Genomic DNA, 23,769 nt, shown 5'->3' on the forward strand with positions numbered 1-23,769 from the left:
CATTTTCAATTAATAGTCACACTTTTGAATCCGCAAATGCACAAGAGTCTGCTTAGATTGATCGTTATTAGGAATCAACACCGAACACGCGAACCCAGAATATAGACTGTATTTATCGTGATTTGTATTTGTTTCGTAGCCGACAAAATTACACAATAGCCCAAATGTATACAATTAAATGTTTGTACATGCTTGCGGTACGGATATCGATATTTAAACTTCTCTTCACCAAGCTTGTGTTCAAGATTTGTATCCAAGTAGTTATTTTTATAGCGTTTCTTTACCATTACTACCATTCTGTGATTTCGGTTGAAGCGATAAACTTTTTCTCATTATCAATCGAGTTCATCTTATATAAATAAGAAATTAATTTTATGCACTCAAAATTTACCCTGGGGTAGTTGTCAATTTCTCAGGTGAAACGACATAACATGGGATTTCATCCAATCTTGCATGACACAAGATCAGAGCATACCAATAAAAGCTTAAAATCGTTTATGGCACTTTTTGTCTTGCTTTGTAGCAACAACCTACCTCTAGCAAGCTACGCATAAGACTGAAACGTTAGCTATAATTATGCTTATATTTATAGCTTCGCGTGCTTAAAACAGCTTCGCTTTTGCTTCGATTGACCAATCAGAGCGCTGCTTTCCCTTTGATATATCGCTTACTCCTTCAAAACCGTCGACTATAGCAGCAGCGATGCCAACCCTACGGATTTATCCGTAGATCTACGGATTTCTGTCTTTTCTACGGATCTACGGACGAACCATTCAAAATCTACGGATTTGCCAACATTTTCCAGAATTCAATGTATTCCACCTTCTTTCAACTAATCTCGTTTATTCTGCACCCTCTTTTTTGGTACCCTGCATTTGTCTCTCCAAACTGTGTAGTTGTTGACGAGTGTGTTGTTGATGTTCCCACCTTCGAAACAGCATCAGTTATTTTTGAGTACCTGCGTATATTTTTCCCAAACTGTGTAGCTTCTGATAGGCGTGTGAAATTGCTGATGTTCCCACCTTCAAATCAACCATAATATATTTTTTGTTTACACAATTGCTGGATGCATTGGTTTGCTGCTAACAAATTTTAATTTACAATGAACCGCATTATGCAAGGTTTCCTGAATCGAGGAGTATTAAAGACGAAGCAAGGTAAGTTAATAGTAAATGCAAACATAATATTGTGAAAGTACGAAAAAACGCATATTTTAGATTCTGATATTGTTCCACCGCCACTGAAACAAGTTAAAATATGTGATGAAGAGGATCTCTCTGACAGTGAGAAGGAAGAAGAAGCATATGAAAAGTAGAGCAAGTCTGTTGCGCTGGAAGACAGCGACAGTGTCAGCAACGATTGAAACAGTACGGAAAATGGCAAAAATTGTCTGTCGAAAGGTTAGTTGAATCAATTACAAAATGATCTACTTTTGACGACTTCGAGAATATCAATGTAATATTGTAGGTTCAAAACGTTATGAACAAAGGTTCAAAGATTCTTGGGAGAAGGAACTCCCTTGGCTTAAAAAATATAAACAAAAAGCATATTGTGAGGTGTGTGAAGTATTTTTAAAGTACGAAAATGAAGGTTTAAAAGATCTGAAAAATCACGCAAACAAAGAGTGTCACAAACAGAACGCCCTTAAAACATTCCTTAAACCCTCTGCAAAAATATCTGATTTTATGGTATCAGAAAATAAAAACATCGATGCCTGCATAAGATTATGCTTGTACGCTGTGGATAAAAATGTATCTTTCTAGGCTGTAGAGTCATTGGTTCCAGTTCTAAAAACAACATTTCCGGATTCTCAAATTGTTTCATCGTTGAGAATGGGTCGCACGAAAGCTACAAAAATTATTGTAGCTGTAACAGGAGAAACTCAAAAAGAACGGCTCATCAGAATTATACAAAAAGCTTTCTTCAGTATTATCGTTGACGAGTCTACTGATATATCCACGGAAAAGGTACTTTGTGTTACTGTACGTTATTTCGATGAAGATGTGAACAGCATCCGTGATGCATTCCTGGATTTGATACCAGTGGAATCAGCAAACGCAAGATCTTTATACAGTGCTATACGAGAAATATTTTGCAAGAATAATATTCCCTATAAAATCAATTTGATTGGGATTGGTAGTGATAACGCGGCAGTGATGGTCGGAGAAAATCTTTCTGTGACATCGTTATTACGAAAAGATTATCCGCATTTGATTAATGTACGATGTATTTGCCACTCTATTGCGCTTTGTGCCTCATATGCAACAAAAAAACTTCTAGACCATTTGGAACAATTGTTGAAGGATATTTACAGCTACATATCGGCTAGTCTGGTTCGTTTGAAACAGTTCGACAAAATACAAGATCTTTTAGAGTACAGACCGACTCGAATTCCCAGATTACACGATGTAAGATTTCTTTCACGAGGACAAGTAGTCAACGCAATTGCTATCCGTTTTGAGCCAATCAAAATTTATTTTGGTTTAGCAGCAAATGTAGACAATTTATCCAACGCCATGAAAATTCGCAATATATTGTTGGATCCAATAACTGAGTTGTATATCGAATTTCTGAATTTTATTCTTCCAATTATCGATGGAATCAACAAATTATTTCAATCGGAAAAACCTGAAGTTATACTGTTATACAGCACATTAACAAGAAAAGTTAGACAAATTTTGGGATATTTTGTTAAACCAGAGATAATGAAATCTGCTCCAAATTTGCATGACCTAGAATTTAGTGCTGAAAATTTAAAGGATTGCACTTAAATATATTTCGGTGTGCGAGTGACAGCGGTACTGAGCTCAAGAAAACTGGATCCCGTAAATGTTGAACACTTTTGTAAAAGGTGTCAGGACTTCTATATCGAGCTATCGACACAAATGATTGCGAGATTTCCATTTCAGAATCGACTGTTCTACAGTTTGAAATGTTTAGAACCGATTAACGTGAAAAACAGGAAATTCGACAGTGTTGGGTCATTATTACCACACTTACCACATGTGGTAGACAAAACCGAATGGCAGTCTTTGGATAATGAATATAATGAAGTTATGAGTCTGGATTTTGGAAATTATGCTTTGGAAGAAACATTAAATGAACAAGATTTCTGGGTCAGCATTATTTCGATGAGGAGAATGTCGTGCCGTTTTGTCGCCATTGCTGCCCGTCAACCAATTTGCTCCCGTAACGCGTGCAATCGTGCTAACATTTGCCAACAGAATCCACGATTGCACGCGTTACGGGAGCAAATTGGTTGACGGGCAGCAATGGCGACAAAACGGCACGACAGAGAAGAGATGGGCAACTTTGTTTCCCGTTACTACGAAAATTATTGTTGGCCGTTCTAGCAATACCTCATTCTTCAGCTGCAGCAGAACGAATTTTTCGGCTCAAAACTTAAACAAGACAAAAGTTAGGAATCGTTTGTCTAACGAAACGATGGTTGGAATTTTGCGCGCGAAGGATTTCTTGAATAATTTTGGATGTCCAAGCACTCTGATAATACCTTTAGAAATGAGGCAAAAATTTAAAAAGTCCATGTACGGGGCCTGTCCTAACCAAACCGAATATGTTGAAGAGGATGTAAGCGATGTTTTGAAGATTTTGAACAAAGATTAAATTTTCATTTTAGCACATAATATGTGCATTAAAGCAAAGCCAAAAAAACATAATATGAACTGTTGAATGCTGTAAGTGTTTAATATTACAAAAGTATCGATTTGTCAATTACTTATATATATATATATATATATATATATATATATATATATATATATATATATATATATATATATATATATATATATATATATTTATATATATATATATATATATATATATATATATATATATATATATATATATATATATATATATATATATATATATATATATATATATATATATATATATATATAAATATATATATATATATATATATATATATATATATATATATATATATATATATATATATGTTCGTTGTTTTGATTAAAAAAATGTGATAAATTTTGAATATTTTCGTTTCAATGAAAATTCTACGGATTTGGCTCCAGGAAAAGGTGGCATCACTGTATAGAAGGGAAATCCGGTATGCCGGAGTTTTTTTTTTTTGCAGCCAAAATAGGACACTGCTAGCTATTAATCAACATTTCAATGATATAAAATGAAAAATACATGGCTATGAACATTCAAATCAATACGTAGAAATATTTCCAATCAAATGGTGACATAATATTAATAATTGATACAAAATTGACTGAGCTGTAATTGTTCAAAACCACATTTCTACGTGTATTTTTCTTGAGTTTCTAGTTTGCACCGCTATATAGAAAACAAAAATGTGTTCCACATTAAAAAAAAGAAGAGTTTCCATGGAATTCAATAGTTTGCTAGTGAAAACCAGCGAGCTTCAACAGTGGCAAAAGTTGATTATCGTAAAATAGTTCAGTCCACTTCAATTTAATTTCTTTCGTAATTGCTTCAAAGTGCTCTCATAAACGGGAAGCGAGCAACCGGTGCTCCACCATGAGAATACTTTATTATCTACACTCGATTTCCTGGATGGGTCATTTCCCCTCCTTCCCTTCTCTTTTATCGAATGCACTTATTTAATCAACCGATAATAGCAGATCAAATTTAATATAGCCTCTTCGTTTTTCTTCTCCACCTTCTCCAGGCCCTTCGAACCCGAGCGAAAAAGCAACGCGCAGCGCGCAAGCCCCACATATCGGAAATCACCGCCGGTGGAAGTCTGATGGAGAACATTGCTCAAACGAAGATTGCGGTGGAAACCCAGCTGGACGGCAGCACCAAAAGCGGCTCGTGCAAAATCATTCCGGACGAGCCGCCAACGAATACGGCGTCCGGTTCCAACGAGGAAGACGATGACAATGCCGGGTAGGTGTCCGGGATGTGGACTACGCGAGTTTTTCCTACACTTTGCCCACTACACTTTCACAATCATACCGTGCCAACAGATGTATAGTACACTCAAATTCATTGTGTCCTGCTATTTGATGCGATCATGTACCTAAACAGTGCTGTCCGAAGAAAACAAAAACAATCCATCCTTACTTGCTGCCGTGATGTTTGATGTCTTCTACGATCGTGTAAAATTTGCATGACTGCCGTGGTCGAATGCTGTAAACTCTGATTGAAACACACGAAACGAAAAACTGGGAACCATTTTATTTTTGTTTCACCGCTGAAATGTCATTTGGTTTTTGTTTTGTTTTCACGAAACCTGCGAAATCAGCTTATTTCAGCAAGTAAATGTTTTGATCCGATAGTATCTCACACTCGCACACAACGACACTCCAAAGAACAAGCCAAAGACAACCCAACGCCTCCACAGGGACATCCATCCATCCAAATCCATTCACAAGTTAATCCATTTGAAAATTCATACACTAGTTCCCAACCCAATCCGAGTGCAGTGTGGTGCCGGTGGCAAGCAAATTCAAAGTCCTAATTGTGAACTTTTCTGGTCGCTTCACAGGTCCCCTGACATTGAAGACTGTCATGTGATTGTGAACGATAAATCAACAGAATTTATGTTGGCCACAGTCGTTGAAGAAGCTGGAAAGTATGTGTGTCATTTTTGAGTGTTTGGTTTGGTTTGCCAGCACACCTTCCCCCCCTACCCTCACGTGCCTTGCCAATTCATTCGTTTTTGCTTTCAACTTTCCGCTACGCGTGCGACTGATTGTATGTGTGTATGTGCTTGCTTTTGTGTGTGCGTGATTTTAATTGTTTTAATTGATTTGTCTGCATGTGCTTGGTTTGCTTGTCTGCTAGCCTGAGTAATTTTAATTCATTTAATTTAGTTTGCTTTTGCACTTCCTGCTGCTGTTTTTGAGCATATGCTTTTCTTTTGAGCTTTGCCGAAGTTTGACAATTTTTTATGAGTGAAATTGTGGGCACGAAATATTCGTTATTGCCTAGAACCGATCTTCGCAGTATTAATTCTTTTTTCAAATAATTATAGATAAATTTAACAAATTTAGATAAATTTTATTTAGTTTAAAGTAATTCTTTCGATATCGATATCAAGCCCATTTCGGTACACTGAGGTCTTTTTTACGCGGATTTTCGAAGCTTCCTTTTTTTTACCCGAACTTTCAAAGTTAACCGGATTTCTTGTTTGTCTTTTTCGTTTTTCTTAGAAATTTTATTCTAATTAAACTCTCTGACTCTTAGAAAAGCTTCGATTATTTTCAAAACCATATTTTTGAGATTACACCTGATCTGGACGTTTCATGCATTTCTAAAACATTTACCAACAAAAACAAAAATTTCTTTAGTTTAGTGTGTTTTTTTTGCGCGGCTCTTAAAAAAGACTTTAGAAATTTATTCTGAGAAAAAAAAAACTATTGAGCCTTTTTCGGTATTTTTTTTGTTGCGCGGATTTCCGAAGTTACGCGGTTGGTTTTACGCAAATTTTCAAAGTTATCCGGTCTTCTTGTTTTTGTTTTAGAAATGCATGAAACGTCGTGATCTGATGTAATCCTGAATTAATTTTTAAATTCAATTTTCGACAATTTAAAAGAAAAATTAAGTTTACACCAGATTTTAACATTTCATATATTTCTAAGACATTTAGCAAACAAAAAAAATGTTTTTCGATTTTGAAAATCTAAAAAATTTTCAATCTCAAAGTCGTTTTTTTCGAAATTTTTTAGGTTGCACTTATCAGTGCATTAGCAGTTTATGTTGAACTGCTAACGCCACTTACCATAAACCGTTAATGCAGTGATGAGCCGAAGGCGAAACGTAAAAATAAGGAATGGTTATTTGCACTTCGAGCAAATCGGTACCCATGTGCGATACCAAAACCCCTAAATAATTGATTTTTGAATCTTTTCTTTACGTTACGTCTTAGACTCGTCAGTGCAGAGCAGTTCAAAACGGTTATGAGCCTTAAGCACAAACTTTGGTTTACCCCTAAATAACCATACCTGAATCGGCCAATATTAACCGTAAAAAATGTTTTGCAAATAGCATTAACTTTACGTCTGCTTAGCGGTTCAAGTTGAACTGCTCTGCACCGACGAGTCTAAGACAAAAGATAAAGAAAAGTAAAAACGGTTATGTGCCATAAGCACAAACTTAATCTAACCTCTAAATGATTCTTGAAAGTTTTCGAAAATATTCTAAAAATGTTGAAAGATTTTTGGTGTGTGATGTATTTTTAAATTTCCTAAAAACCGTGGAATAAACAATGAGAAAATTGGAGAAAAATTGTGAAAAAACAAAAAAATATGCAATCACTGTGAATACCGAATTAATTAAACGAGGCCCGTAGAGCCGAGTATCATATGCCATTCGAATCAGTTGTGCACTCACCTATATCGATTATGGCTGGACCAATTCACACAAACTTAGATTCAAATGGCAGGTAGATGCCGCGAAGGGAGGTAACACATCACTCAATAAATCGTTTGACTGACATACAGATGGTGCTATCATTGTCAAATCCATAGGAAGTTTTCGAAGTTTTCAGCTTTCAAAGCCTATGTGTGAAATTTCATGACATTTCAATTAGTCAGAAAAACGTGCCATCCATTTAAAAGAAGCTACTTTTGCAAATTTCAAAACAATGGGCTCAAAACAATTTCGTCGGTTAGCTTTGCAATGTCTGTTGATGATAAAAGTACTGTTCTAGCACGGCAATGGCTTCCAAAGTGTTATCCAGACCCTGCTATATGGCCATTTGTTATTGTTTAGCTGAATTTAAACGTAATCTTACACCGATACCGATGATGGTAAAGGTTCTGGTCGTTCAATCGAGATTGTTACTCCAGACAACTTAGAAAAGTCCACAAATTATTTCTAATCGTAAATTGAAACTTCGTGAAAATCCTACGGCCATAAGGATATCAAAATTCAGTGTTTTTACAATTATGCATGAGCATTTGACCATAACAAAGATTTTTTTTCAAAGAGAGTACCGCTTTTATTTACAGTCGATCAAAAACAAAGCATTGATTATTCAGTGCATCGTTTGGTTGTGTTCACAGGTGATAAATCAGACTTTTTGCTTCGGTATGTGACAATGGATGAAACATGGATCCATCACTTCACTACGTAATCAAACCGATCATCATCTGAGTGGACTGCAGGCAGTGAACCACATCCGATGTGTACAAAAGCACAACAGTCAGTCAACACGGCACAGTGGTCCGGATCCACAATTTAGGGGGACAAAAACATTTGTGGCTTAGCCTTATACTTTAGCGCTACGATGTCTTCAGAACAAATGATCAGTGAAAGATAAGCCATATTTTGAAGCATATGATATTAGGGTGATTCTTATTATTAGGATGATCCAAAAATTATTTTCCATATGTGTTGAGATAGAGGACTGCATCCTTCGGTAAAACTGTAGATAAACTTATATCAAGTAACTTTGCCGCAAAAAACTATTGTAGTATCTCTAACGGTTTTAGTGTTACAGCTATTTTAATAGAGCAACTTAGGGTGTTCCTAAAATAATCAGATCACTGCAGTGGGAAGGTTATGGCCTAAGTATTTTTGTTTGGAAAAATCTTCATCGACTATCTTGAGAATGAAAAAATAATCAATAGCGAATATTACATAACTTTGTTCGATTGTTTGAACGCAAATCTCAAGGAAAATGACGACAAAAATCAACCTTTACACGGAGACAGATTGACAAGCTCGATGGTTGAATTAAATGAATTACATTTCGACTTGCTCCCGATACGGTCTCAGTAGCTACACACCTAAAAAAATCCCTGTGATTTTACATCTTATTAGATGCACATAAATGGAGCGTCGCAGTTCACACAAATTTACGTCCAAGAACATTTAATATTGTGTGTAAAACTCCATGCCATGAAATTCATTGAAATAAAAAAAAAGAATACTGATATCAACCGCCGCGACTTGAACCGAGAATCATTGGATCGCAAGTACGTCTGTTAATCGACTGAGCCACAGAAGCATGCATCTGCTTGGCAGGTAAAAGGTGCATTTAACTTCATACAGTCGCACCTGCTAGCAGAACGCAAGTTACAGTCGAAACCAGTCAAATTCAAGCTCGTCTAAGATTAAGTCAATACAAATAAAATTTTCCGTCATTTGACAAATTAGGTCTTTATGAACTACATCGTATGGGGGATTAAGTCACCTGTGAAATTCAGATTTTTTTGGAGTGTACTGAATATTCGCAGATCTAAAAAAAATACGGAGGTGTTTACAAGACACGACCGACAAGACAACAAAATAAAAAAACATTAAAAATAAACGATTCAAAGGTTACCATAATAAATACATACATAAAGCTGGTGGTTGATGCACCAAATCAAAAAAATAAAAATTTATTTAGGTTTAAGCATATAGATCGTTTGCGGGAGAGAAAATTGATAATTAGACTCATAATAATTATTTCGATTTTTTATCCTTTTCCAAACAATGAAAAGTTTTGGAAAAATATTGTTCAACAGAAAGTCATCTTATATGGTTTTAATGTTACTTGAACGATCGATTTTAGATACGAACAACTCCAAGCTATAAACCAAGACGAAAGGAACTGTTTAATATGAAATAAGATTTATTTTCGATACATATGCGTTAAACTTATTCCAGAAATACTCATGTTGTAAAAAGTCGTCAATAGCTTTGTATTTAAATTATTTACATGACTTGGTTGTTTTTGGAAACTTCTGATTTTTGCTTTAGGAAAAATTATGAACCTGCATGTCTTGTGTTCGGGAGAAAAATAACTTACAGTCTAATTAATTTTATATGCAGTGAATCGATTCAATCGAAGATTTTATTTATTTTTGTCGAAGTTCACTTATAATACTATCAAAGATAGATAAAGACAATGATAGTGTTTCAGCCACATTTAATGCAAAAAGGTATCTACGATTATCTTCATAACACCGATTTGTTCGCAAATAGAAATTTCAGTAAGCACAGAACCACGTCGACAAATCAATCCATTTTATGCATACAATTTTAGAGTAATGCCTTCGAATCAAGTTTAATGTGGCAAAATCTGTCAACAAATCAACGAGATACAGTGCTCCAAAATAGGTCCAACAAATTTATCGCCGATAGTCCTAAATACAGCTAATTGGTATTCAATATACCGAAGACGAAAAATGTCATTCGCACTAGAGATGGTCGGGTATCGGGTATTTTACCCGAAACCCGACCCGTACCCGTACCCGACGGGTTTTTGGTCGGGTACGGGTAAAAATTTTTATTTTCAATCGGGTACGGGTCGAATACGGGTAAAAAATTTTACTGCTCACTCGGGTACGGGTCGGGTACGGGTAAATTTTTTTTTTCTGATCGATTACCCGATCATTTGTACTTCACATAAATATGTTTACACGTTGACGAGAATGTTTTATTGCAAAACAGTTCTTCCGCAAAATAAACAATTTGATTCAAGGGGTTTTGATATTTCCAGAGAAAAAAACATTTCTTTTCTTCATTAAAAAAGCGATCATTCATAGTTACGTGAAAAGTTATGTGAATATTTCCCGCCCTACTTTGTTTATAACATGTTTAATAAGACACACTGCCTTAGCTCTAAGATGTTGCGGTCGGAATCTACTTTTCACGTAGGTTTTAATGGACTGCCATTTTAAAGCTGTTTAATGCACAATCCAGTAAAAATTATTTGATTTATATATAAAATGTAGTGTAGTACTCATATCACATTCAGATACAAGAAAACTGTTATTTTAAATATTGGTTGGAGATTTTCAAAATTTTCATAAAATCATTAGGATTTTTACCATAAAAACATGAACATTTATTTCAGAAAATCTTCATAGAAGTTCTTCTTATTCTTCACTTCTGGGTGGTGTCACCTCACTTGAAATGACTCCGATTGATGGCACAGCAAGTTGGGCTATATTGCCAGTTAATTTTCGTTTCTTTTCACTGGACTATAAGTGAAAATCTCGATACGTGATAACGTGGAGTCGCAAAAGTACGGGTGAAAATCTTTTCTCGCGAAATACTCAAATTTTCACCGTGTTCACTCGTTGAGGGTTCCACCGGAGGTGGCAAAGAAGTTCAATTGCTGTAAAAACCACCAGCTACCGTTAACATAGTGGGTGTGGGTTTGTGAGGCTTCAAAACGGGCACAGTTGACAGATAAATTTAAATCAAAATCATAATTCATTTTGTAACCAAAAAAAAATTCCTGCGAATGTTCAAACTACTTACACTTGAAGGACTCACTGTTCACCATTTTCAAAATTGATTTTTTCACACCGGGAATACACGTACATTGTATGATGTTTGGTCAATACACGTAAACGAACTGATGATACTCTATTCATTTTAGGGGATGCTCGCATAACATTCATTTTCGTCACGTATAATATTCAATTTGATATTTGGAATCATTTTACGTGATTTTTCAAGTGATTTGAATGTGAGTTTTTATTTGTGTGTCAAGATAATGAACACGCTTACTTGTGGCTCTAAAGAATCGAATCAAAAGTCACACTGTTTCGTAAAAACCATACCTACCCAAAATTGAATACAACGGGTATTACGACGTTTTGGGTAAATATGCTTCTCGAAAAATTTGAGTTGATATTACTCCCTTTTGTTGACATTTGTAAATGAGTATAAAGTACCAAAGACATTGGAAATCTACAGGGTCCGCCATCTAACATTTATTTTTGAACTAGCGGTTATTTCGACATTAGTAACCTCAATGGCACTTCTGATTTGACAGAAACTTAGTTGTATCCTTCCGCTGAACGAAAATGGTTGTGTATACGCTTGAGAAACGCGTGAAAATAGTGCAGTTTTACTTTGAAAATCATGGTAATGTTGCGGAATGTGTGCAAAAAAATCTTCTTCTCGGATGAGGCGCATTTTCATCTCGGCGGGTCTGTCAATAAGCAAAACTGTCCCATCTGGGGGACGGAAAACCCGCACGTTATCGTGGAGAAGCCGATGCATCCTCAGAGAGTGACGGTTTGGTGCATCATTGGTCCATTTATCTTCGTAAATGAGGCAGGAGCCGTCGCCACGGTCAATGGCGAGAGCTACCGCACCACGATTAGCGATCCTGTTACTTGAAGAGGAAGACTTGGACACCATTTGGTTCCAACAAGACGGCGCTCCGAGCCACACAGCCAACGCTACGAGCGATCTTCTGCGCACAGTCCTCGAAGATCGAATTATCAGTCGAAATTCTAATGTCGTTTGGCCACCTCGAAGCTGTGATTTGACGCCGTTATACCATTATCTTTGGGGGACTGTCAAAGATAAGTGTTATGTGGACAAGCCAGAGACAATTCAAGCCTTGAAGGACAACATTCGTGCAGCCATAGCTGAAATAAAGCTGCATACAATCGAAAATGTACTAAAAAACTGGACCGACCGTATGGCGTACTGCAAGGCCAGCCGAGGCAGCCATTTGAATGAAATTATATTCCACAATTAACCGGAAGGATTGTACTTTAATATGAAAAAAAATAAATTTTGAAATCGAATGAACCGTTTGTGTTTTATTGCATTGTTTAATGTATTTTACTTACCAACTAGAGCCTGATACGTCTTGATATCTAAAACACTTTAATTTTTCCATACTGAATTTTGGTAAAATTTTTACTACTCATTCGGGTCGGGTACGGGTACAGGTAATTTTTAATCGGGTACGGGTCGGGTACGGGTAAATTTTTTTATTTTTTTTCGGGTACGGGTCGGGTACGGGTAATTTTTTTAAAATTATTGATCGGGTACGGGTCGGGTACGGGTAAATTTTTTTGCTGATCACTCGGGTACGGGTCGGGTTCGGGTATAAGAATTTCTATACCCGACCATCTCTACTTCGCACACCCTGTAAAAGCGACCATCCAGCGAGCCAATGCACAGTGGTTCAAAAGCCCATTTTCACGCTCTTAATTGATAACTCATAGGATCGTGGTTTTTGAGGTACAGTATCTTCAGAAAAGTTGTTTAGAATGATAGACGCCATCTTTTGGCAAATTTAATTTATGTGATTAATCCCCCTAAAAGTGAGATAAAAATTTTATTTCAGCTCAGGGCCAACATAGGGGCTAAGTTACTTCGACAAAGTTGTTCAGAAAGTTATTTCAAACAAATTTGCTGAAGGTACTATTCCCGTAATTTGAGTGTAATTCAAGATATAATGTATTTTCTTAAAAGGGTTTCCAAAAACCAGTTTTTGTAAGAAAACATATATATTTTCAATTTATATGAGTTTTTCATGTTATACAAAGTTTTTCATCTTTAAAAACTACACAACTTTCTCGAACATACTATGCTGCTACCATTTCAGTTTAATGAAATAGAGCAATTTTTCATGTTTTTTTGCATAAAATTCTAACTTGTCTATTATCAAAAGGCGCAGGAAGGTGCAGATGAGACCACTTACATATTAAACTACTTCAAAAGAGCTTTCATACCGTGGTTGAAATACTCGTCTGCGATCGTCTGCTGGCGAGATATGTTCTTTTCAAATATCCTTGTCCTTGACATTTGCAATTTGTATTTCAGATCAGATTTCAGTATATATTCGTTACCATGGAAACTCTCATAATACAAGATGCCACGACTTTGGTTTTTGGAAACCCTTTTAAGAAAATACATTATATCTTGAATTATACTCAAGTTACGGGAATAGTACCTTCAGCAAGTTTGTTTGAAATAACTTTCTGAACATCTTTGTCGAAGTAACTTAGCCCCTATGTTGGCCCTGAGCTAAAATAAAATTTTTATCTCACTTTTAGGAGGATTAATCACATAAATAAAATTTGCCAAAAGATGGCGTCTATCATTCTGAACAACTTTTCTGAAGATACTGTACCTCAAAAACCACGATACTATGAGTTATCAATTAAGAGTGTGAAATTGCGCTTTTGAACCACTGTGCAATGGATGTAACTTTTAGTTTTGTCATCCACTCGCTAATTCAACTACTCTTTCCTCGCTCATAGCTAAGTGTTGGCTAAGCAAAAAATGTATCGGTGCATATATTTATAGATTCCCTTTTCTGCGATAGTTCGTTCTGTCGAGGGTGACATCATTATGGCAAACTGTGATTGGATCGTGAAAACATAGGTCGATTGGAATCGATTTTTCAATGGCATACTATTGATATACTGAAACGATGTTGTCTTATATGTTTGAGTTAAATGTTTCCAAATCGGTTGGTAGTCAAATGAGTTAGGTCCAGTAAGAAATGACTGAGTTATAGGCGTTCAAAATAATAACAGAAAAAGGTTACGCGGTTAATTTTGCATTTTTTTAATTGACACCTGGACTGACATGCTTTTCTATACTTCGGAAAAATATTCTATACCTTTTTATTACAAAACAGGTGAACAAACATAACAGAAATATATTTGTGTCGAATCTTACTAACAATTTGAAATAATTGCATTTTTCAGATACTGTAAGTAAACTGATGGCAACGACCGACGAAGAACATGTTAAAAAAATCAAATAAAAACAAATATTTTTTAAATTTTTGACGCAAAATATTCGTAGTTTGGTATTCTCAGAGGTACCGAAACATATTTGGTAAATTTTTGAAACACATAGCAAAAGCATTAGTTTTAAATTAAAAATAAAAGGATACAATAAAACAAAATTTCTTAGAATCTGCTGTCTTTGGAAATTTGAAATTCACAAGAATATTCAAAACAGCATTTTATAAGATTCATGATAACTGATCGGATTCGTCAACTCATAAAGTTGTGGTGTACTGTTATGAATAGCCAAATTTTTACTACTCGTATTTTCTATAGAAACTGATTTTCAAAGAGTTTTTAATGAATTACATATATGATAAGTATCAGATTCAGCACTCACAGTTCTCGCCTAAGAACCGAACGAGCAGCACACAGCTTATGTCAAAGATTTTGATCTGTAACAAAGAATGAACAGAAAATCAATTATATGGCCATTTTCGTAATAAATTGAATGACCAAATTGACCATCTTAAACAACATGCGCAAATATGTCTCCCTCGTATTAGTCAATTAATAGTCGGACCATCCATAGTTAGTGTCTGTTTTACTAGCGAACAAAACGTATCGTTAGCCCACTGCACTCAATCACTGAAAATATTCCGTATTTCTATGTGTCGGTTTTGCACGATAAGCTTTGTGCGATAACTCGTTCAAGTCGTCCGGTTGAAATTCTGTGTGCCTTATTTTGGCAATGAATTTCTCCTTAATGCTTGTTCATACCAAACATTTTATAAAATTTTCAATTTTGAGTTATCTCATACCTCCGATTTTTTTTAATAAATTGGTATGGAGAGAAAATTATGTTGCTGCCATAAATTCTCGATAAGGTTCTATCTTACTTTGAACAGGCTTAATTCTGAAAAGGCGCTCCATAGTAAAGTAAGTCGTATTGACGACAAAAAAAAAATGCTCACCGATTAGAAATTGTAAGAAGCAAGTGCTGAATGTGAAACTTGTTTTAAAGCAGAAGTCAAATTCTTCTACGAGCTCGGAATTAGAAGCGTTAAAATCATTTGCATTGCTCCTTGTTATCCTTGTAAACCTCTGGTAAACTACGAGACTCAGTTAACTGTGTGTCAATTCAGTGAACAAATTCTTCACTACGTTAAGACCTGTATTGAATCTCCGAAAAAAAAATTCATTATAATCAAGGATAACTGTTCCACACCGATACCTTATGAATCTTGTATTTTTTTTTTAACAAAAGTAATTAAGTCTCTGAACAGTTACCCCCTGTTATAGTATCAACTACAGCCACTGTTAATTAAAAAAACTCGCTACCAGAGCTAACAAAAGCCATTTTCATTGACTCAAAATAAACGAGATAAACAAAATGACGAGAAACAATTGTCACTCTCAGCCCCACTTGCAAATTAAGAGAACGAGATCCATGCCCTGTCAACGACATAAGCGGAATAATCGACTCAAAGTTGTGTTCCTTCTTTCGTTCACCCTTTCGGTCATTTTCGGTTTTCGGTAAAAATCGTATGCTGTACAGTAACAAAATTCAACCGAAGCTTTGAGAATCGAAAATGACACAAAACGATTCACAGTGATTTTTGCCAGTTGATGCTCGTATCTATAGTAGTTTCGGTTATTTGGTGTAGTTACTTCGATTTATCATATTTTGGACACCCTTTACAGCCAAACGTCACAGATTTTCATTTTACCGATGAAAAAATAAGATCTGAAATTCGACTGATACTCTCTGCAGACGTTATTTTGGGTTCGTTTTGTCGTGAGAGAAAATGCTTCGTCTCTCTTCTTAAAAGTTTCTCAACTGAATGAAGCGTCATGACAAGAAAGACATATTCACTGCTCTACAATAAAAGACTTCAACCATGATTAAAATCAGCAAAAAGCCTTTATCATAGCACATTTTTATTTGCATTAAATGAAGCATTCGTCGTCTCGTGCTAGCAGAGAACTGCCTGGAGAAAGATTTTATAGCTTTCATTAGCTGCTCCCGAGGCCAAGAATTCTGCTCTCGTTATTCCTTATTTTCGTTTAATTTTTAATCATTTTGCTGCTTCAGTTGGCTGAGTATTTATTTTTCACGATCGGTGATGCTTACTTATCTCGTCTCTTTCAAATGACTTTTTAATTACACTGCTTGAAATTTCTGCACGGTTTACTCATTTTCATTGTCACTCTTTGACAAGTTTGGGAAGGTGCTGATCAAAAGTCACAATTTGCTTTCGTTTTTTATTCAAATAAAAATTTCAATTTTCATTGCACTATTCCTAGCGTACAGAATCATTGTTGACCTCCCAAGTTACCCTCGCAAGGATGACTGATTGCCGGTGCTTTGTTAGCAATGTTCATGTGTATGCGCAATGGCACTTGTATTTAATTTCCTGTGACTGTGCTAGTTCATGTGTTAATTTTTTTTCTCCTACGTTGTTGAATATTGTCATGATAATCCCTGATTCAGCCCGAGGCAAATGACAGACACGAAGACAGGCTGACTAACTGGAGTTTGTGTTATGTTTTACCTTCGTTTCATTTTTTGCTGCTGTTGCTGCTGCTGCAATGGCTCTCATCTTCCGCCTGCCCTGTCATGTCACAGTGTGGTGGCCCAGATCACGACAACGCAGATTCCCTCCGACCCGAATGGCAATCACGACTCGGGCTACGCGGCGTCCGGCATCGGAGACGTGCTGGCAGCGAATGCGACCCCACCCGGCAGTCCAAACGTGGCCGCCACGGTCATTGTAAATAAAAACGCTACGCTTAGGAGTAGGAACGGTTCGCCCAGGAAGGAAGCAAGGTACGATTCGTTTTGTGTTCGTTATCTGTTTTTGCTTTGGCAGGTTTTTTTTTTTAACTTTTGAACAGGTAACAAACGCACCAAGCGATTAGATTATTACCATATTCTAAAATGTGAGGAGAAAATTTCATGAAGCAAATCCAAATGAGTTTGTTGTTCTTCATAATGAGCTGTCGGGCTTGGTGTGCTTCAGACAGTCACAAGGCAATCTCTGCTGATGATCTTAGCTTAACGAAACTATTTAAATTGCCAACATTCTTATGTTAAAAGCGGAATTTGTTTCGCTTGCAAATAAATTGTTTTGCTTCAGCTTAATCATAATGAAAACTTTCAGCAATTTATAATGCTTTTCTTTCGATTTCTTCCATCCTTCGATCCTTCCAGTGTGACGCTGAAACCGCTGTCGTTAGTGCGATGCGGGGTGCAGCAGGCCTTAACGCTCAACCGGAACGACTCGACGATATCAACGAACTCCAACACGAGGGACAGCACACTGAAGGACAAGAAAAACACTCAGCAAGCAACGAGGTAAAATTCCGATTCGTATTTTGAATCGTAATAGATGGTTTTAGTTCAAAGGAATGTGTTTTGAATTGGCGATATTATCGCGCCAATATTGATATTGTACCTCGCTCTTAAAAAAAGGAAACCGACGACAGACCACAAGAGTAAAATCCCAGTAATGAATAGAATTTATATCAGTTTTTGCAATGACTGAGCGGAAATATATATTGGAGAAGCCGAGTGAAAGGAAAACTAACAGAAAAGATGAATTGTTGGAAAAAGATACGCTCAGAGACAGGACTCGAACCGTTTCGATGTACGTTGCTACTATGTCTGTTTCGAGTTTTAGTGTGGCTAAAGCAAGATCAGAGTGGCGAAATGGTAGCGCGTATGCACGGAATGCAAAAGAACGCAGGTTCGAGTCCTGTCTCTGAGCGTATCTTTTTCCAAAAATTCATCTTTTCTGTTAGTTTTTCTTTCACTTGCCTTCTCCAATATATATTTCCGCTCAGTCATTGCAAAAACTGAACTTAGTCATGGCGGCTTTACGTCAAACTAAAATTAATAAATCGTTAGAATTTATATGTTAAACATGAATTGGACAACCAAAAATACCAAAAATACCATCAGAATCTGATCTGGCCAGATATTTGCAGTTGTGGGCGAAAACTGTGGCGAAAAAGTTTTTTATAAAGGGTGTCTTTTAAGAGCTTGCTGATTTGAAATTTTGAATAAAACACATTTCAAATTATGAAATGGCCTAATTTTTTTTAGTTGATATCTTGGCGATAAACGATTTCGGAAATATGTCCACCAGAACTAAAAATCTTTTTTAAGGTCCAATTGTCGACCACTTTTTCAAACATTTGAGGGCGTATTCCAGCAATGACACAATGATGTCTAAGTGGCGTTGTTTACACTTTTCTCTCACCACTTGGGTGGCCGTTTATTTATTTATATTTTGCAAGAAAAACTCGGTCATCAAAAACAAGGCGGGGTAGCCACATTAGACCTTTCAAAATCTTAATAAAGAACAAATTGTATTAAGCAGTATGTTGATCTGTTATGTCAAACGACTATCGCATGATCAAAGATTTGTAAATTGTATACCAATTAACTGTTATGCCAAATGACCATAATACGAAATAGTCGTTTCCCAAATGAAAATTATGCCAAATGGCTTTATTCCAAACAGCGTTATGCCAAACGTGCTTATGCCAAACGGAGTAGCCCTCATTCAACACACTTCTTAACATAACCTCGCTTTCTAGTGTTAGAACTCCCAAGTAATGAAAGAAAATCTGGTTTGATATAGGAAATATTGCTGCTTGAAACTACAAAACACTATAATAAATTTTTCGTTTCTGTAAACTTCTTGGCAAACAATTTCCCAGTAAATTTAATTTGAAAAATTTGTTCAAAATGAACGACCTCTACGTGACGAATAAATTCTATTTAAAGTCACATAAATTAAATTTAGTCAGTTATGAAAGGACTAACTCCAGTTGAAGATAAAAATTTATTTTTGTTTTCATTTATAGAGGCTTCAACATTAATGTTATTCGCCTCTTCGGGTCAGAAAAACTTTCTGACTCTATGTGCGGGGTTGGGAATCGAACCCAGGCGAGCTGCGTGAAAGCCATCGACTTACCCATCACGCTATACCCGTCCCCCTAAGGTACTAATTGTAGCGCGTTATATTCAGAAACATTTTAGTTGAAATAAATTAACTAACGGGATTGTTTGTTATAATCATACATTTTTGTTTGTTGTAAGAATAAAGTGATTTTTTCAAACTAGTTTGCTAGGCAATTTTTAATACTACATTTATTTCAATATATATTCATTTTTAATTGTCTTATTACCAAACTTTTGATTGGTATTGCTTATTTTCATTTGATGTTTAAGGCATTTAGCTCTTTAATCGCGAGATGATTGAATAATTCACATACCACAATCAACGACTGATATTTTAATTAGCATCCAATGATTAGATACTTCATAAGTTCGGTATCAATTTTTTTTGTTGAAAAAACGTGTTCTTCAAAACTATTATTAATTATCAATACATGCGTTTGAATTGTTGGAAACCGAAATTTGAATTGTTGAAAGCCGAAATGAAAGAAGCTGATAAAATTTTTCTTATAAAACGTGCACAAACTTTATTCACGGGGAAAATAATTGTTTAGGTTAAAAACTAATACAGTTCAATTAAACATTTGACTTAGTTGTATCAAATAGCACCTTTCGATTATCAACCGAACAGAATTCCCTAAGTTTGAAACTTTCTCCACTTTTAATTTTTCGATTTTTCGTATGATAATTGTTCAAATAATTTAGCAATGGCGTTTTTCTCCAGTCCAACCTAGATTTAGAAATTTTCAAAATTTATACCTATTTGTACAATAAGGCTTAGTATAAAAAAAGGCGGGTGGGTAATGTCAGAGACATAACTGAATGTCGTGAATACGAAAACAACTGACATGTTCCTTAACACTTCCGGATATCATTTAGTTGATCAATTGTATGAATTATGCAAGCATTCTTTTTTTTCACATTTTTCGCAAAAACAAAGAAGGCTTCACTTGATCTCGATCACTGTGAATTTCACACAGCGAAAAGTGCACAAATCTAATCAAACAGTTCTAGGTTTGCACTAAACTGAGGTTTTTTACCTTCGATTTGCGAGCAAGAAATCATAATAGTTCTTCAGAAAACTTTTCGAGCCATTAGAACGGCTGATTTTGTGTGATCCTCCCCACCGTTGTCCTCTTTTCGTTGTTTTTCCACCAATGCAAACGACTAGCAGCTGTGACTTAATCGCTCTTGTCGTAAGCGAAACAAGCTTTGCAAACGACACACAATACATCTGCTAGCAGTGGCGATAGAATCCTAACCGATCCAATTTTTGTTAAGAGGTTTCTTTTTAATGTGCTATTGATTTATATAGTGTACTATTGAAATACTTCAATGCTGTTGCGATACACGTTAAAGTTCAAAATTTTCGATTCTATTGGTAGTTAGATTTTATAAATCCTTTCACAGATTACTGATCTACGAGCTTTAAAAATACGAGAAAGGCAAACGCGCCTTATGAATGATCCTCTCTGAAACTCGTTTATACCAAACATTTCAGAAAAATTTAATTTTGAATTATTTGAGATTATGTCACACAACTGAATATTTTATCATAAAATTGTGATCATATTTCCGATGGCATGTAGCAAAAATTATGTTGATTCGTTAGATACAACAAGAGATATTTACGATCAAAAACTTATCACTCTCTCAGAGGGTAAATTTTGAAGAGGCGCCCCATAGTAAAGTAAGTCGTATTCACGACAAAACGACAGAATTAAATAAATTGCGTAAGATTTTTTAAACCAGTTAAGAGACGAACTTGTCACGAAATATAAAAATAAAAGCATCTACACCGTTGATGAGTCTCAAGAACCACTACATCCGTTTTGAGTATACAAAAAATGTCTATTAACGTAATGTTGTCGCTTTCAGTGCAGAACATTTCTAATATCGTTTAAGCTTGAGAAACCTGCAACTGACCCAGAGAAGTGTCGTCAAACAAACACTTTTCACGGAACTGTGTTGGTTTCGCACTTACCAACGGGAATTTAAGTAAACCTGATATATAAACCAGGTTCGAAACTGATTCGATTTTCAGTTCAACAATGTTGAAACTAGGTTCGAAACTTGCTTCAAACAAACGGTTTGAAAGCAGATAGGGTGGAAACTGGGTTAGGTTTTGGCATCAAACGATTGATTTCGTTTCAAAGGAGTGGAAATTTAATTTTGAGCTCCCACTTCGAAATTCCGACGTGATTTTATTCAATAATCAATATGTGGCTAAATACATCCTGAGCAGCGTTTTAACCGATAAATTCACAAAATAGATATGATCTGGCCAGATATTTTCAGCTGCGGACAAAAACTCTGGTTGTCCTGACAAACAAGAGATGGATTTCTTCGAAAAGGGCATCAATCCATCCAACTGTCCTGAACTTCGTTCATTTGATAATATTGGGCAATCAAAAACAGAAATTGATAAATGGTAACTCGGGATGCAACAGAGCTGAAGAGTTGATGGAACAAAATGGTTTTTCAGGTCTTCAAACAGAGAGTCCAAAATTTCTTCAAAACCATATCGGAACAAACTTTTTTTATTTTTTCCTTCAGTGTAATAAATCCGTTTCTTTTTGAGTACTCATTTTTATGGTTTCATTAACATAGCTCCGAGATAAATCGGATTTTTGCATCCAAATATTAAATAACTTAAACATCAGAGCAACCGTTGATTTGTAAAAACTGTGGTTGTTAATAAGATATTTGTGGATATTTGAGACAGAAATGATGTAATGATATCACATTACAATTCGATAACCTTTGTAATTAAGAAAGTTAAGTGGATAATGGCACAGACATAACAGAAGAACGTGAACAGGAATAAAACTGGCATGGATCGGGAAATGAGTTCTGAAACTGAATTTAGGAAATAAATTCTGTGACTGAATTCAGGAGTTGAATTCTGTTTCGGAAGTCAGTTCTAAATTCAGGTTCGGAGTTCAGATCTAACATTTAATTACAGAATCCAGATCGATCAGAATTCTTGACTCGAATCCCGAACATAATTAAAGGAATTAAATTCAGTTCGATAATCTAGTCAAGAAACCAGTTCCAGAATTCTGAGTTAGGATTCCAGAGTCATGGTTTTTAATTCTGAACCCGTAATCTGGAACTAAATTCTGAAATTGAAGTCACTTTCATTTTCACTGAAATTAAGCTCGGAATTCAGGTGAACCAGAAACCCGATTCTGATTTCAGTTCTAAAATTGAATCCAAAATTCAGTTCCCTGCTGCTGCTGCTAGTGGAAGGCGAATGCTCGCCACGACGTCCGGAATGAGAGCACGACCCAGTTCCAGTTCCGGTTCCATTTGACGCGTAAGAAGAAATGATTGATTTTAGAGAATGGTTTACCTTTTATGCTCTTTAAGTAGAACAACGAAACTTTTATGGGTGAAAAGGCAAGCAAGCGTGATGAATTTTCCTCATTTTTTACAAAAACTTGAGAAAACCTAATTTTTGAGTTAATCATGGTTACCTGTCACTGTTGAAAATTTTATTACAAATTGCTCGAGGTATTCACGAGAAAAGTTCAACCCATTCTTCCGCAGGTCGAATTTTGAAAAGGCGTCCCATATTAAAATAAGACGTATTCACGTATATTTGACTGATAATTTAAAATTCCAGCAGTCTTCGAAAATATTTGCATATACAAATAGAAACAGATATACATAAAAACGCGATATAAATATTGTTGATTGTTGGTACGGCACGTGGAACATGGACTCAATTTCAGTATCAACCGTATCTACTGTATTTGCGTATTCAACATGAACTAAATGAAGAAGATAATTTTCTTTGTTTTGCGATTTTATACAAGAAACAAAGAAATTCTAGAACCTAACGACGTGAAGCTGGAATGGATTCAAATAACTTTGAAACTAATTTCCAGCGCTAGAAAACCACTCGAAAAAGCACCAAATTCAAATGGTCTACCCGCAAATGAGTTAGTATAACTCAAATTAAATTATGCCTGCAAAAAGGAACCAATCTAAGTGCCAAGTAAATCACGAAAACGAGCAAAGTCTTGCGATATTTCATCATTGAACTTCGTCTTTGTGGGGGGGAGGTTCAATGAATAGCCACTCGAAAAGAGCCCATGTATCACAACGTAATTTGGTGGAAAGAGATTTACACTTTCGCTTTCAACTAACTTTCATTCAATGTCGACCAAATAATATCCTAATGAGACTGTTCTTTTTTTTTGACTACGGAATTGCTCCTGACAGCTTTCATTAGAACCGAATCTTTTATAACCCTCTTCGAATTCCGGATGGCCGCGGTAAACTTAAATTGCCTTGAACGGTGACGGCCGGGTAAAAAAAAGTGATTAATTCATCCCTCTCAAA

The 23,769-nt window shown here is 35.7% G+C and overlaps 1 protein-coding gene across 3 annotated transcripts in view; it reads left to right on the plus strand.

Moving 5' to 3' along the window:
- The window catches only part of LOC131432793 (dopamine D2-like receptor), a 763,103-nt gene that overhangs the window by 702,869 nt on the left and 36,465 nt on the right, over positions 1–23,769 (plus strand). For 2 of the 3 annotated variants that reach the window (XM_058599309.1, XM_058599310.1), the window contains exons 6-9: positions 4,685–4,905; positions 5,507–5,593; positions 17,080–17,280; positions 17,665–17,808. In XM_058599309.1, the coding sequence (XP_058455292.1) occupies positions 4,685–4,905; positions 5,507–5,593; positions 17,080–17,280; positions 17,665–17,808 (653 nt within the window). The remainder of the gene's footprint in view (positions 1–4,684; positions 4,906–5,506; positions 5,594–17,079; positions 17,281–17,664; positions 17,809–23,769) is intronic. The other variant, XM_058599311.1, reaches the window with a different exon arrangement.

The sequence above is a fragment of the Malaya genurostris genome, chromosome 2 (assembly GCF_030247185.1).
Source record: "Malaya genurostris strain Urasoe2022 chromosome 2, Malgen_1.1, whole genome shotgun sequence".
In the NCBI taxonomy this organism is placed as follows: Eukaryota; Metazoa; Arthropoda; class Insecta; order Diptera; family Culicidae; genus Malaya; species Malaya genurostris.